Here is a 15,123-nt window from a genome sequence, read left to right as displayed (position 1 = left end):
CAACTATTTGGAGAAAGAGCGCACTACTCACATTCCACTGCAGAATACACAGGTTATAAACAACCACGTGTCGACTGTCAATAAACATATATGTACAGCCAAACCTCTGCCTTGAACTGTTACTTTTTAACATGGTTTATAAGGATGTTACAAAACAATACACTCAAATTTGCAGTTAAATTCTCATTTATTCTTTTATTGCTACAATTATGTATCATATTTAAAAAAGTGGTATGAAATGCTAAAAAATAAAAAAGCTGTAACAAAATTTTCTAAGAAGCTGAACTTCTACTGTAAACACAATAAATAGAAATGCAATCAGGAATAAAATGGAAACAACATTTGATATTTATTAAAAAAGAACATGTATATTTAAAACAAATTCCACAATTATGAAAAAAATTATGTCACGCAAAAGTGGGTGAAAATGTCAGGCCACTAAATTAAGAATATTCATTAGTGATCTGCTAGAGAATCTCAAGCAGTGGTGGAGTTCACATAAAGTTAGGGGACTGCAGATACTAGAACTAGACCTTTTATTTAATGAAAAAAAGGAGTAAGTCTTAAAATCAGTTTAGCACAATTTAACAGGTAGCCAGTGAATCTGAAAAATTCTGTTGTCCTTAGCCTGCACCAGCATTACTAATCATCTGCACTCTCTAGATATTTCACGTGCTAGAAACTAGAGGGGACATAGATCATAGAAAACAGGTTTAATTTTACATTTTAAATTTTAAATTACCTTTTAAGGAAAAATATGGGGTCATTTTGAGTCTGTAAATATCTGGCAAGTGAGGACACCAGTTGATGGACTTTTGGGAAAGGAATGTTCTCCCATTTTACTCTGACAGGATTATACATAGTAATTAAAAGGGGACCCAAGATAGATCCTTGGGGAATACCACAGATTAAAGAGAGGACACAACAGGTATCAGGCTATATAGCATCACTTCCTCATGCTACTTGCTTGCTGCTAAATATCAACAAGCAAGACCCATAAACAGCTTCTGCATTTGACCAAAGTCACTGTGTCAGGACTCCTGATAGAGGTGCTCATAAAATGAATGAGTAAAGAGAACAGAACAACCTCATAGGAGGACAGTGGCTGACAGTGAGGGTAAAACAGACAGCTGGTTAACTCAAGTAACATATAATTCAAATGAATAATAATGATGAACAGACTAACAGCACAACACAGTGAATAAATTCCTATTTTCTTTTCTTTTTTTAATTTTTGCTTCTTCAGAAAACCAGATATTGCATCTATTAGAGGAGAGTATCTTGCAGAAGTTTTGTACTGTCTATGAGGTAAATGTACTAACTTTGTAATATCCACTGTTGTTTCCATGATTGTTGTTTTTGTTTTAACATTTTAAGCCAGAAGACAAACATCAGATTATTCCAGAAATAAAGAGGAATAATACCAAGTAACATTTACATATATCTTTATTGTGCCAACTGATACCATGTAAATAAACCACCAAATGGAAGCAGTCAAAAGGAGGAAGAACACCAAGTTTACACAGCAAAGTTTACAAAAGACTCATTTACTAATAAAGTTGGCTTCAATTTTATTGTAAAAATGATATTAATAATACCAGAGAGAAATCTGCAATAATATGTATTTTACTCATACAAACATTATCAGAAATAATATTTTCTTTCTTCATATGGCAGAAATAAGCATGTATTGATGAACAACTTGAAAATTTTTAAATTCTCCATTTCTGACAAAAATATACTCAAGACTTCACATCTAGTCTAGGAAAATAGTGCACAGCAATGGATTAGTTAGTAAAGAATAATGCCAAAGATACGGCTATATTGGTATACAAAAGTGTTCATATATTAAAATATAACGGAACAACCATCCACAGACACAATCTTTTACAAATCTGAAAACACTGACAGTGTTTTCAATGTCAGCCTCTGTCAGTTATGACGAGATCTCGATGCAATAATGGAAAAGAACCAAAGAGGTGCACCATATTGCTTTAATCACTCATCTCTCAGTTACAGTCATAACACCTTTCTCAGCTCTAAAGTCGAGGTAAATGAGTCGACTTTCAGCAGATTGTTAAACCGGACTGGCATTTACAGTTTTTGTGTGTTTGGCACTTGCAGCAGCGTAATTCACCAGTCAGTCGCTAATCATTGATTTAGATTAGTGAGCTCTAAATGATTATCCAAACACAATAACGGAGAAAAAAAAATACCTACAAATACTACAAATACAGCTGTTCTAAACCTTTAAAAGTTTGTTTTCACTAATCTGGAAATGCGAGGGCAACAGTCTTGGACATTTCGTGGCATTTTCACATCACATTTCAGATTCATGGGAATAATTTAAATGAACTGGTGCACAGGCAAGTGTTGAATCCAGTATGAATACCTTCAAACTACTAATGTGTCACATCTCTCTGAAAGATTACAATGGAGTACAGAGAGACTTATTAGGACTGATGTGAAAAATGCTTTCATACTGGCCGACTAAAACGTTCTTGTTCACGATATGAATCAAAGCACCCCTCTCATTCTCATGTGGTCTGTATATATACATGGCTCAGCTACTATTTTCCCTTAAACAGTCAAAACTCAGTCAAAGCAGGGAAACAGAAGAAAAGTACAGTACAAAATACAACATCAATGATTGTACAGAACACCTGCAGGAGTCACAAAGAAAAAGATACGTCTTCAAAGTCTCTTTTTGTCACAGAAGACTTCAGATTTGTCAAATGTGCACTTCAAGTCATTAAAATCTCACTGAACAAACTAAACATCGGGTGAAATTTCTCCGATTTTGTGCAGTGATCGGATGTAACGGTGGCCTGGCAGCCAGTCGCCTGATTGTGCCTGGAGTGGAGCTCACATGCAGTTGACCACGTTGCTGGAGCCTTGTCCGACGTCTCTGATCTGGCTGACGTGAGACGAACAGACAGCGACTCCAGCTCCAGCACGGCAGTGAGACACTGAGCCCACCAGCTCCCATCTGAACAGCAAAGGTACACAAGTCAATAGACAATTAACAACAAGAACACTGTGGACTTCTAGAGGTCATTTTAAAATTCCATTTTTTAGAAAACTACTCAAGTCCTTCAAATGTTAGATTATGCGGTACATATATAATGTACCGCATAATCTATAATTATGGACTTTACGGAGTATAGCTCAAATAAACAATCAAATTACAATGGTAGATGGTTCAAGTCCCTAAAATATTTCAATATCTGATTAATAACATTACAATATTTTGCAGGTAGGAGACTAATATATTGAAATCAAGTGATTGGTTTATTGGTATTCAAGCTAGGCCTGATACCAGGAACCAAATCAGCAGTTGTCATAATCATCTTGTGACAAGATGATTGATGATGTTGGATTATTTTGCCCACTGCCAGTAATCCTACTTTCGTCAGACTCTCTTGATAATACTTTTTGGATTATTTTAATGTGCTTGAATAAATAGCTCATTTATATGAATTTGTATTGAAAGACTGTGAAATGTGTCAAAACTTACAAAGAAAAGAATAAAGTTTTCTAGATTTAACATTTACAAACAATGTATGTAAAAAGGAGTTATCTAATAAATACTATACCTCATTTTTGCTTTTTTATGTATATACATATTCTTGAAGAATAATAGTGGGGAAAAAACAGGTATTTTAAACAGGAATGCATCAGAGCATTTACTGATCAGTTTTCCGCCTACTGAATAAAGTTATCCTCTCACACCTCTGTACACGCAGAAACACAATCCCCATTCTTCTCCTACTGACCTGTTCATTCGTGGCTCAAAAGCCTCCACTGTGTTCAGGTAAATGTTTCCATTGTGTCCCCCGACTGCAAACACTCTTCCCATTACAGTGGCGACCCCGACCCCTCCACGTGGGGTGGTGAGCTCTGACACGTACTCCCAGCGGTGTATTCGTGGGTCAAAGCGCTCTACGGAGCTCAGTGGTGAGTTGTCATCAAAACCACCTTTGGAGAATTATAAGATAAGACAGTCGTGAAAATGTTATCTCTTGGGGATTTTTAGGATATTGTTATAAAATATGAAACTCCCATGCGTGATAAAAGGCAGCATGAATTGCTGAGAATATTGGTAAAACCTCACACTCAGGTTTAACACCTGTTTTTTTTAACTCTGTCTCACATAAAGACGGCATTTAACGACCTCCCCAGTACACTCAATGATGAGTTTTAACACCTCAGTATAGATATCAACACTATGACCACTATTAGAATACCTTCTGGGGCCTGTATGTCTGTGTCTATATGTCAGGTTGGGTATCAGACGCCACCTCTCTGGGAACATCTCAGGCCCTCCAAGGTTTGGAGGCCTATCTCCCCCCACCACTTCCCCTGCCGGTGGCAGACGCCCTCAGACATCGGTGCGTTGGTGGTTCTTTGTGTCTGGGGATGGGCGCCCATGTACCCACCGGCTCACTCCTTGGCGGCTGCTCATTGGGGCCTGGAGCCTGGGGCTCACTCGGGCCACTTCGGAGGCGGGGTGCCCTCGGCCTCTCGGCCTAGGGCTCGGTCACTCAGGCACAGCTGGCTGCCGGCGGAGCCCACGGGCACGTCACTGCAGCCCCCCCCCTGGCTTCTGCTCCGCGGCTGCTGAGTGACGCCTCATCTGGGACTCTCCTCAGCTCTTTCGGGGATAGTGGCGCGGCTGCCCCTCTGTTGGTCTTCCTTGGTCTCTTGTGTTCTGGGGGCCCCTGGATGTCTGGAGTTTCGATCTCCTCCATACCTGCTTCATGCCCTGGAGGACGGGGCAGTGGCCCCCCACACCCTCTAGCAGATCATTACATGAAGGAACCTTTTAAAAAAAACAAGCGCGTCCATGCTCTCAGGTGTACACACAGGTGATCACACACAAACTACACCCTTTTTGGCTCCTACCTCAAAGCACACTGTGCGCTGTCGATCTTACGTGCTGCACAATAATGTTTAACATTTAGTATTTACTGCCATATTCCCATATATTGTTGTGATGTTGTTTATCCTATTACTCTCGTTTTCTTCTGCTTGTTTTCTTTTTTCTTTTTCAACAGGTGATCCAGGTGATCGATATATGTATTTTTTTGTCTGCTTGCTCTGTTGGTTTTTGTTTTTTGCCCTTTTTTCCCCGTCCCTCTTCTCAGCTGTTTTTCTTTCCCTGTTTCTTTCTCCCCTTTTCTTTCTCCCAGTAAAGTCTGTCCCGTATTCAGCAAATGAAAATAAAATAAACAATAAAAGGTGAATCAAATGGACCATTACGGCAAGGCTGGGATGGTCAGTTTGGTAAAGTAAATCCGTTGGGCATCTTTCTTCGCCTTTAGACAATAATTCTGATGGCAAAAGAGCCAAACGGGACAGGCAAAAAAAAAAAAAAAAAAAAAAAAAAAGAATACCTTCTGGGGGGTTTTCAAGGGTAGCTGCAAAGGCAGAGAGAACCCTCACCAACTACTCAAACAAACATAGTTATTTTGTTCTATAAGCAGGCCTGAAATATGACAGAAACTGCGTGGTTCAAAAAACTAGCTTCAAGGGTTAGTCCTGGTAGGCTTGAAATAACTAAAGAGTCAAATAGCTGTATGCCATTAACCAGGCAGCTATACAACAGTATTACATGTTTTTACCTGAAGCTATTTACCATGTAAAATTTCATAACAGACACTTCAGTGAACCTCAAACAACTCTTTAAATTGAGGTGGTGCAATAAAATCCTCTTCCTGTGAATCAGTTACCAAACAGCTTTACAAATGATGAACTTTCGGCTTTCCGGATTCGAGCGTTTGTTTATAAAACTCAGGGGTGTGTACATCAAGCATGTGATCTGGGTTCACCAAAGAAGCACCCATGAAAGAGGAAGAAAACATTGACAAACTGCATCATATAAAGTCAGTGCAGTAAATTCCAACAAACATTATTGGACTATCCAACGAATCAGCCTGTAGAGAAGAATATGACAAGCATTCTCCTACAGTTCCTCTTACCCACTACATAGAGGCAGCCATTAAGTTTACTGACTCCATTTCCAGCCCGACGCTGTCCCATCTCGCAGACCTCAGTCCACTTGTTGAGATGAGGATTAAAGCGTTCCACACTGGACAGTGACGCCACGCCATCGTTGCCTCCCACAGCATACACAAAATTCTGAAATTGGGAGAGTACAAAGTAGTTACGTGCTGATTACATATCACAGATCAGATAGATGGTTTTTACTTTTCTCTTCAGTTTTACCCCCAGTGCCACAGATCCAACTCCTCCCCTCGGAGTGTTCATCGGCGCCACGGCACTCCAGCAGTCACTTTCGATGTCATAACGCTCCACGTCGTTGAAACAGGAGTTGTCGTCCAGACCTCCAATAGCATATATAGGACCACCAAGGGCTGCCAGGGCTATCCCCCTCCTGAAATACATATGTTCATGAAACTTGCCATACAGTAAATGCTTCACAGAAAGAAATGTACATTCCTTACTATGGAACAGAAATTTATGCAATCAAAATTTTATGTTTTTCTTCTTTCTTTGTGATCATAACATTAAATATTTTTAAATCACTCCAACTTTTCTCCAGGAGTTGCACTGGAGCAAATTTCCGATTTATACCTTTTGGTGTTCATCGACGCTTTCATCATCCACTTGTTAGTGAAGGGGTCAAACATCTCCATGTTTCCCAAGTGTTCGTTACCATCATGGCCGCCAACAGCATAAACCTTGCCTGAAGAAAACAAACGGTAAACAAACAGGGAATTACGATCATGTGACCAGAATATGAACTGATACCATTAATACTGGCATACTGCACACTAATTAGAAAAATCACTGATTGGCCACATCTTATAAGTGCTATCAGTATCAAGCATTAGCAGCAGATCCTTAATGTCCAGTTAACTGGAAGGTGCAGCTATCCTGGATCAGACTCATCTGTTCATTTTTTTTTCTTCATGGTTATGATTTCTTCCTCCTCAAGAACACTTGCCTGGAGCTCAGCACCGCTGAACAGGAGCATCCAAGTGACAACCATATTAATATGAGACAATTTAACTGTGCGAGTGATCAGGAGGATGTGGCTCATCTGTGCCCACTTTTGACTTTACTGAGTATGTTGTACTCTAGTCCCTCAGCTTCCATACCCAACATTTCATCATTCAGGTGAAAATGTTCTTGTTTACATTCAGTAATGCAATCATATTCAATCTTTCTTACCTCCTACAGATATTACGCCCACGTGACGCCGTCTGCTGTTCATTTCAGGGCCAAAAAACCAGCTGTTCTTAGTGATGGAGTAGCACTCAATGCTGCGAAACGGGTCACCAGAACCGCCCCGGCCACCCACGCAGAACAACACTCCTGAGGAAACAATTGGACAGATAAAATGCCTCTGAGCACTTCAGGAAGAAGATGAAAAACACTTTAGCCAAGATGGAAAAGTTAATATAAATGAGAAGTTATTAAAAGTTTTGAAAGATGTATTTGAGCATGAGATTCAGGGCCCTTATTTTTCATGGCATGGCAGCAACTTCTAAAATCAGCATCCCCATTTGTGCAGTGTTTTTGTTACAATCCCAGAGAACAATGCACAAGTGGACAGAGCAACACACACATATTAAAATTACTCTGCAGAAGCAGGAGAAAGCAATTTGTTAGTATGCGAGTGAACATTAGGTCTTGAATTTTTTTTGCTAAGATAAGTGTCGAAACATCAAGCAGAGCATTGCTTTCACTTTTACACTGTCTTACATTTCTTTTAATAAAAAACATGTTTGCAAACAAATGAGGTCTGACATCAGTGCAAAATATAAAGTCTTTCACTCCATTTATTGTATCTGCATGACGGACATGACTCAAACCTGTAGCAAAATACTCGGAAGCCCTGAGACACCCCCGCTTTTTCCCCTGTGATGTTTTGCACACAGTGCAGGTTTTGCCACTTTCGCAAAATAACTGTGGAAAGGCATAATATGTTTACCATTTTCCCAAAGCCTTTGTCCATTAAACACTGTGAGTAACACAGTGTTTAATGGACAAAGGCTTTGGCCAAATGGAATAGGACTGCCGGTGGTTTTAGTGCATTTTTGTGAGACACACTCTACAGGTTCACTTTATGGACATTTGAGGTTAGCAAACATTGCATTGTTTCTCTTGGCCTTCATGCATAAATTGCATTTCAGGTTGTGGTGTTTTCAGGTGGCTGAAGTATTGCCAATTAAATGTCCAGCACCTTCTGTTGTGTCAGAAGTTTGATTTTTGTTGTACATCTTCCTTTTAACATAGTTTTACTTGGCCAGATGAATCCAGGAAACCTCAAACTGCATGGTACAGGGAAGAGCTGTGATTGGCTCATGCATACATGGAGTCAGACACTGATTCAAATCTTTCCCTCCTGAACGTCTACTAGGGGTAACTCGAGTTTCTGTTTTCTGAACAGAGTAATTTCTGTCGTATTTCAGGCCTGCTTCAGAAGTTACTGGGGATGGTTTCTGCCTATACAGCTAACCAGGCCTACCCTTGGAACAACCTGGAACCTATTCTAAATGGTCATCAAACCTCGTCTTTGTTGATATATACCGAGGTGTAAAACCTCGTCATTAAGGGTACAGGAGAGATCATTAAATGTCCTCTTTATAGGGGAAGGAGTCAAGGAGCCCTTGATTTGCTTTTGCATTGTGTTCAATTGACAGAGCACACATTTTCAATATCACTCAATCATGTGTACATTTAATGAATTCAATTAACTGCGCAGACTTCAGACTACTATAATATGCCTCTGCAGCTCAGGAACAATGTCTCACTGCCTCCTTTTCAATTTTATTATTACGTTTAATTCTCAAAATGCAAGCACAGTTACACGTTACAGTGACTACTGACTAAGCGAGGAGCATGAGGAATGATGAGATAGTCTGGATTGTTTCAGTGATATAAACAGATTCATCAGCACGGTGCTACTTATTTCTAGCTTGACTATAATTAAAAACCCCAAACCATCTGTCTATAACAGCAGATTTGAGGTACTAATGTAATGTAATGTAAATGGGTCCAAAAAGCCACTTGATTTTATGTCTGCAAGTGTGCTTTTGTAAAGATAAGAAAATGTGCTGTAATGTTTTTCTAAATGCCATAAAACAAAAAAACTTGTTACATGCTCACAGCAGAGCACCACCATATAAAGGTACCTGCAGTGTGCTTCCGGGGTATAGTACGGACTGAATACTCAAAGTCTGGAACCACCTTGTTGTTGAGGTGCAGGTGGTAGTTCCTGGCTTCATCCATCAAGTCACGACAGCTCAGGTTACCTTTGATCATCTCGTCTTTTGCCACTGTTCCAGTCAGAAACTCTACTGGTAGTAGGGGCAGGCGCACCTAAGGAAGAGACAAACATACATGCGGGTGTCATGCGGATGCTAAAGTGATTATATAACACTCCTTTTACTCACAGTTATTCACCTAAACATTCAGGTAATCAGTAAACCAGGTGATAAACTCTGACTTCTGACACACATTCAAGAATACAACACTAATAAAAAAAAAAAACAAACCCTTTCTAGGTCATTCTCAAACCTGAGACATGATCTGGTCCAGCCAGGCCTCATGATGCTGTGGGTTTGCGTTTAGCCATTTCACTGCTGCATTGTACACCTGTGTCTCCGAGTGAATATTGAGGTCGCTGGAGGACAGTAATGTACGCAAGTGCTGGGGAGACACACATGTGAAGTCCTCACACTCCACTACCTCTGTGAAGTGCTCGCAGGCGTAGCGGTCAGCCATGTCCATCAGATCCACACGATTGTGGCTCTCGGCAAAGGTTCGAACTGCCAGGCAGTTGGTGGGATGAAAGTGTGCCTTCATGTATTCACAGCAGGCTCTCGCCACCAACTCAACCTATTCGAAAAAGGAAATAAATCAACTTCAAATATTATGATTTGCATTATATAGTTCAGTGTTTTTCTAGATTAAAACTGTCATTATGCATTAATTTGGTAAATCAAAGTTTAAGCAAAACTATACTTGAAATGCAGGACACCTCTGTTCATGTTATAATCAGCTGCTAGTGCTTGTAGTGCTTGTTGTGCTTGTCTACCTGAAGGATGCAGGCAGCATAAAGCAGTGGCTGGACATTATCCACAGTTAAGGTGAGCTTGGAGGAATAAGCAAAATGCACCAGGTCCTGAATGGCATCCCCATCAAAGTCCTTAATTTCTATCAGTTCCTGCTTGGCTTCAGACATCTCTGACAGGAACATGGCCCTGAGGAAATGAAACAGTCACTTGAAAACAAAGATTAAAAACAAAGCACCAGCTAATGTTTAAAAATGCAACCATGGTTCACGTTAGTAGTCAAAAATAGACACTTTGATAGCAGTAACCTTTCAGTCTATAAAACCTCATTTTAGCTGAAAATAAACTTTAAATACTAAAAAGAGTTTGGATTTTTAAATAAATTATTGTAATGTAAATATTTAAAAACTTTCAAATACTGTTCATCTGCAGTATATGGTTGGTTTTTTTGTTTTTGGGCATGCCACTTTTTTGTGAGAACACACTGCACACCATGCTGTTGCAGGTTTTGAGCTGACAGATCTCTGGGAATCATCTTGTTGGTGCAAAAATACCAATTTATGACTCTAGATAACAGTGTTATCAGTTCTGGCATTTCTTTTAGATTCTACTAAAGAAATATAAAATATCATATGTTTTGTGAGAGCTGCAAATAAAACTGAATGTCTGGTACATGCCAGCACAACACTGATTCCTTCCCTGAGTTGGTGCTTTTTGTAATCCTTGAATGATTCATAGTTACAAGGGCTAAAAATGATTGAAAAAGCAGCCAATGTCGTAAAGAAAAACTAAAAATGAAAAAATAAAAGATGGAATAAAGTCACTGGTTTGCCAGTTTTGGCCATTGTTATCTTATTTCTTTGCAAATTGGGCATGATGAGGGAGTTGTGGACCGTTCTTAGAACACAATATACAAAATCAAACCATACTGTGTTAGATAAGAATTAAAACTAACAACTGAGACGATAAACCCATAAGTAAAACTTTGTGTCCTTAGGTTGTACATTTTTCTGTACAAGCAGATATCTTTTTTTAAATCTAAGAAGTCCCCTCCCTTTATGGCCGTTAGAAAAAAAATCCAGGTTTAAGACACCGATACAGGCAAAACACACCTGAAGTAAGGGATAACACAGGCCAGCACCAACTTGTGACACTGTATCAACCTGCTGCCGACCTAGAAAAAAAAAGAAAAAACAAAATACATGATACAAGCACACGTTGACATTTTATACATTAGAGCTACACAATATATCAAATTTTAATCTCAATCAAAACTAGTTTCCTTCAGTGACACTGAAAAATGTGTGCTCCAACAGTGCAACAAACTCAAGCATTCCCTAAATCATTGCCTGACTATATGTCTACATGTGCCAAACACCAGAGTTCCCTTTACCACCCAGCATCACTTTTCCTGGAATAGTGTGGATGAAGTCGGAAGTTGATGAACTTGTTCCTTTAAGTGAATCATCATCTGCTGTTTGGGTTAAGTGCAACCAAAATAGATTCTGTGCAAAAGGTTACACCACAACACAACCCACCTAACATATTCAGCTGTCTGAAAACACACCACAAACTGCAGTATGATAATGCATGAAAGCCAAGAAGAACAATTCAAGGTGAACCTGACAACACCAACTCAGACGTGCACAAAAGCTGTGCAGTGCGACAATGCATTCATGGAGCTCACAAACACTGACTGAAATCACAGACGCAATTGCATTCTTTTTTGCTAAAGATGTGTGTCCACTAAAAATGATGAGTATATGGATGTTTCAGGAGAATAATCAACTTCACTAAAAAACATATTTTATCCCCTCATAGAGTTATGTGTGGTGATATGTGGCGATAGCTGCGCTATATACAAAATGAGGGACCTCACTGCTGTCAAGTGCTTTGCTACAAGTTTTATTCACATCATGAAAATCCAATAAATAGAGTGAAACGTTAGCTTCTAGGGGATGCACTTGAGCAAGATGAATAAACACCTAATTTAAACACCTATTTAAAGAAAGGAACACAGCACAATGTAAAAGTGAAAGCAGTTTCTGGTGGATGTAGTTTTCCTCTTAGGGCTGCACCCAATCAGGTGGATAAGGGGGACTAATTTTACTTCGAAACACAGATTTGTGCATTATTAAGAATGTAATATGGATGTTATGATGTATTATACTTCCATGAAAGTGCAATAAAAATGTCTTTGTCATGGAAATCAATAAATTATCCTGACAAATAATCACAATCTCAATATTGATCAAAACTAATTCTACAGCCCTAATATAAATAAGTTACTCCTTATTACTCCTTATCACCATGTGATAAGGAGTGATGGTGATGTGATAAATCACATCCCCATGTGATGTGATTTTGGCATTAGTTTTGAAATTTTGAACAGGCCAATCTAAAACAAAAAACAAAAACAAAACAAAACCCAAAATAAATCCCACTCTTTATAAAACAGTTTTCATTTCACACTGACATTACAAAACACACAAAAAGCTCCTCTAAAACAAAAAGTATAAAGGAACAAATCTTTCTCGAGTCCAGGTGTAGAGGCCCACCTTCAGCGTGACGTCACAGAGCTCACCCACTTCATAGAAATGCCGGAGCGAGTTATGGAAGTCCTTCCAGGCTTCATGAGCCTCAAAGACAAAGGACCCGTCAGGCTCACATTCTGATTTCAAAGCCCTGTTTGCAGGCCGCTTCTCCTTGGACTTCAGCTGTTTGGCATGGTCTGGCACCACATCCCCCGGTGCCATAGTGGGCTACAGGAAACAACACCTAGATGGTAAAAATAGACGCCGGTAAATACATAAAATCATATTCACTCCACTTAGATCTTTTTTCTTTTGCAGTGTATTAACAATACAGATGTTTTAATTTGATTTGATTGAAATCAGATGATTTTCTGTTAAAATAACTGCAAATTTTTACACATAGGTGTCTGCTACAAGGAAAACAGTGGAATAGTGAATCTCCTCTCCCGTCTCTATATTCATCAGGCTCTATCACTGTTCATCTTTTCTCACTTTTATTGGATTGTAGCGTTACGACTGTTAAAAAAACAACAACAATACTAACAGTCTAATCACAGCCTGTAATCAATAATAAGAAGCGCAATTTTTAAATTCCACTGACTTCAACTGCATCCAACAACTGCAACTCAGCACAAATAACAGCAACCTTCAACAGAGGCAACAAAGAGGAAGTGAGGGGTGGGAGACATGGCCTGCCAGCTGAGCAAGTTTTGTCAGTATTCCTCCCCCGTTTTAGTGTCACTTCTTTCACTATTTTTGCAAAACACAGGAAAAGCAGTTCTCTAAAACACACAAATTACACTTTAGAAAGAAAAAAACTCAACAATTTAACCCATTAAAAAAAAAAACCTACCTATCGCTGAATCTGATGAACAATTTCCACAATTGATATGTCTTTATTTAAAAACAGAAAGTGAGAGTAACAGCTGAAGCCTCAAGCTCCACCTACGCCTTACAGATGATGTACTGTCTCGCTTTTTTTTTAGCTATGCCCCTGACACTGAATAGCCTCAGTGTATCGCCCCCTCATCACTAGTCCTCTCACCTAAAAGAACAGAAAACATCAAGTCCCATCATATGCATTATGATCAAACCCAATCGCCACTTCTGTTCTACTTTGTAGGCTTGTGGATAGGCTTCAACATACGTAGGGATGCAGCAATATCCATTTTATTTAAAAGGCAAAAGCTGGGTTGGCCTAAGCAACCGTTGGAGTTTTTAAGATGCTAAGATGATCAGACTGTGTTATTTTATTTATAAAGAGGAAGTGGAATGAGAGAGTCAATAATTTAACGACAGAGGCAGTGCACAACTACTGCTCAAAGTGCACACAGAAGGATGATAACAGCCACATTTTCTCATGTGACACGAAAATCAAGACTCCCACTGAGGAACTAACGGGACCAATGTGAGGCACTGAAGTACACAAAGACAGTCACGCTCTTCCAAAGACCTACAGTTGTCATGTCAAATTACTTCACCTAAGGGAACACTACAAGTGCCCTTAATGAGGCCAAATGTTGTTCTTTGTCCTTTGGCATTAACTGACTAATAAAGCTGACAAGTGAGTGCACACTGAGTTAAGGGTTTTTTTCCACCACATTTTAAGAGACTGAGGGTCAGGCAGCTCTTGAAAGTGTGTGATAAATGTCGAAGGGCCAATCTGCAATACAGTTATCTGCACAGAGTTTGCATTTACATCATCTTCTCTGCCATAGATAGCATTTAGCACACTTCATCTACACCTATAGATTATTGTCGCATTTATCAGATATTATATCTTGTACAAGTATCATGCTTTAACTAGCCCTCAATGCACTAAATATCCTGCACCAACTTAAATATTGCATCTAGCTGTTCTGTTTAAAGGACAGTAACGACAGGTTTCATCCAAGATTATTTTACCACAGGTAGGTTCTTAAACTCGGTCAAAACGGTCGACAAAACAACTGAACTTTAATCTCTGTCGACATACATTGAACCAAAGGTCAACAATTTGTCAATCGAGACGCAATTACGGTTTAGTCTCCACAATATTAGCACCACTTGTTACAAATAGCATGCACGTTTGGGTCTTAAAAACCAGGCGAAATGAAATTACTCTGCTGTACATTATAAATCTAGACAGCTAGGCTAGCAGCAGATTATTGGCTAGCTTGTTTGCTAAAAGCAGCTACTAGACAGATTAGCATCCGCATGACAGCTAACGTTGTCTGACAGGAAGCGGACAAGATGAGGGCACAAATTTAGCCCCCAAAAAGTTACAGCAGAACTGCAATAAATAAGTTAATTTCCACAAGCGTTCATATGAATTATAAGAAAAAAAATACCTCATGTCGCAGCGAGAATTAAGATGCCGGCTTCATTGAGGGGAATGCTTTGCTGCTTGGCAGTGGCACGTTTGTTGTGATTCCAGGTGCTTCATGGGTAATGTAGTTTCAAAGAAGAACAGAAAAAGAAGCAGAACTAACTAAATGTAAGCTAAATAAAGCGGTCTCTGTGACACCCTGAAATATCCCCCACACACCTGCCTCTCGGTTCTG

General features: G+C 39.4%; 1 protein-coding gene across 2 annotated transcripts; it reads right to left on the bottom strand.

The window, feature by feature from the left end:
• Positions 1 to 1,428: 1,428 nt before the first annotated feature.
• klhl8 (kelch-like family member 8) lies at positions 1,429 to 15,123 on the bottom strand. Of its 2 annotated transcripts, none has more exons than XM_031754562.2 (12): positions 14,911 to 15,123; positions 12,605 to 12,824; positions 11,159 to 11,220; positions 10,070 to 10,235; positions 9,550 to 9,870; positions 9,165 to 9,351; positions 7,198 to 7,341; positions 6,598 to 6,709; positions 6,229 to 6,397; positions 5,982 to 6,141; positions 3,777 to 3,978; positions 1,429 to 2,989 (listed from the first exon to the last, which is right to left on the bottom strand). In XM_031754562.2, exons 2-12 carry the CDS (start codon positions 12,800 to 12,802, stop codon positions 2,866 to 2,868), a joined length of 1,845 nt encoding a protein of 614 aa, XP_031610422.1. In that variant the 5' UTR covers positions 12,803 to 12,824; positions 14,911 to 15,123; the 3' UTR covers positions 1,429 to 2,865. The 2 variants fall into 2 exon arrangements, with proteins under 2 accessions (XP_031610422.1, XP_031610423.1); XM_031754563.2 differs by having other exon boundaries at positions 9,721 to 9,870.

Source organism: Oreochromis aureus, linkage group 7 (assembly GCF_013358895.1).
Source record: "Oreochromis aureus strain Israel breed Guangdong linkage group 7, ZZ_aureus, whole genome shotgun sequence".
Taxonomy (NCBI): Eukaryota; Metazoa; Chordata; class Actinopteri; order Cichliformes; family Cichlidae; genus Oreochromis; species Oreochromis aureus.
The sequence above is the reverse complement of the archived record's forward strand: the minus strand, read 5'-3'. Positions and strand labels throughout refer to the sequence as shown.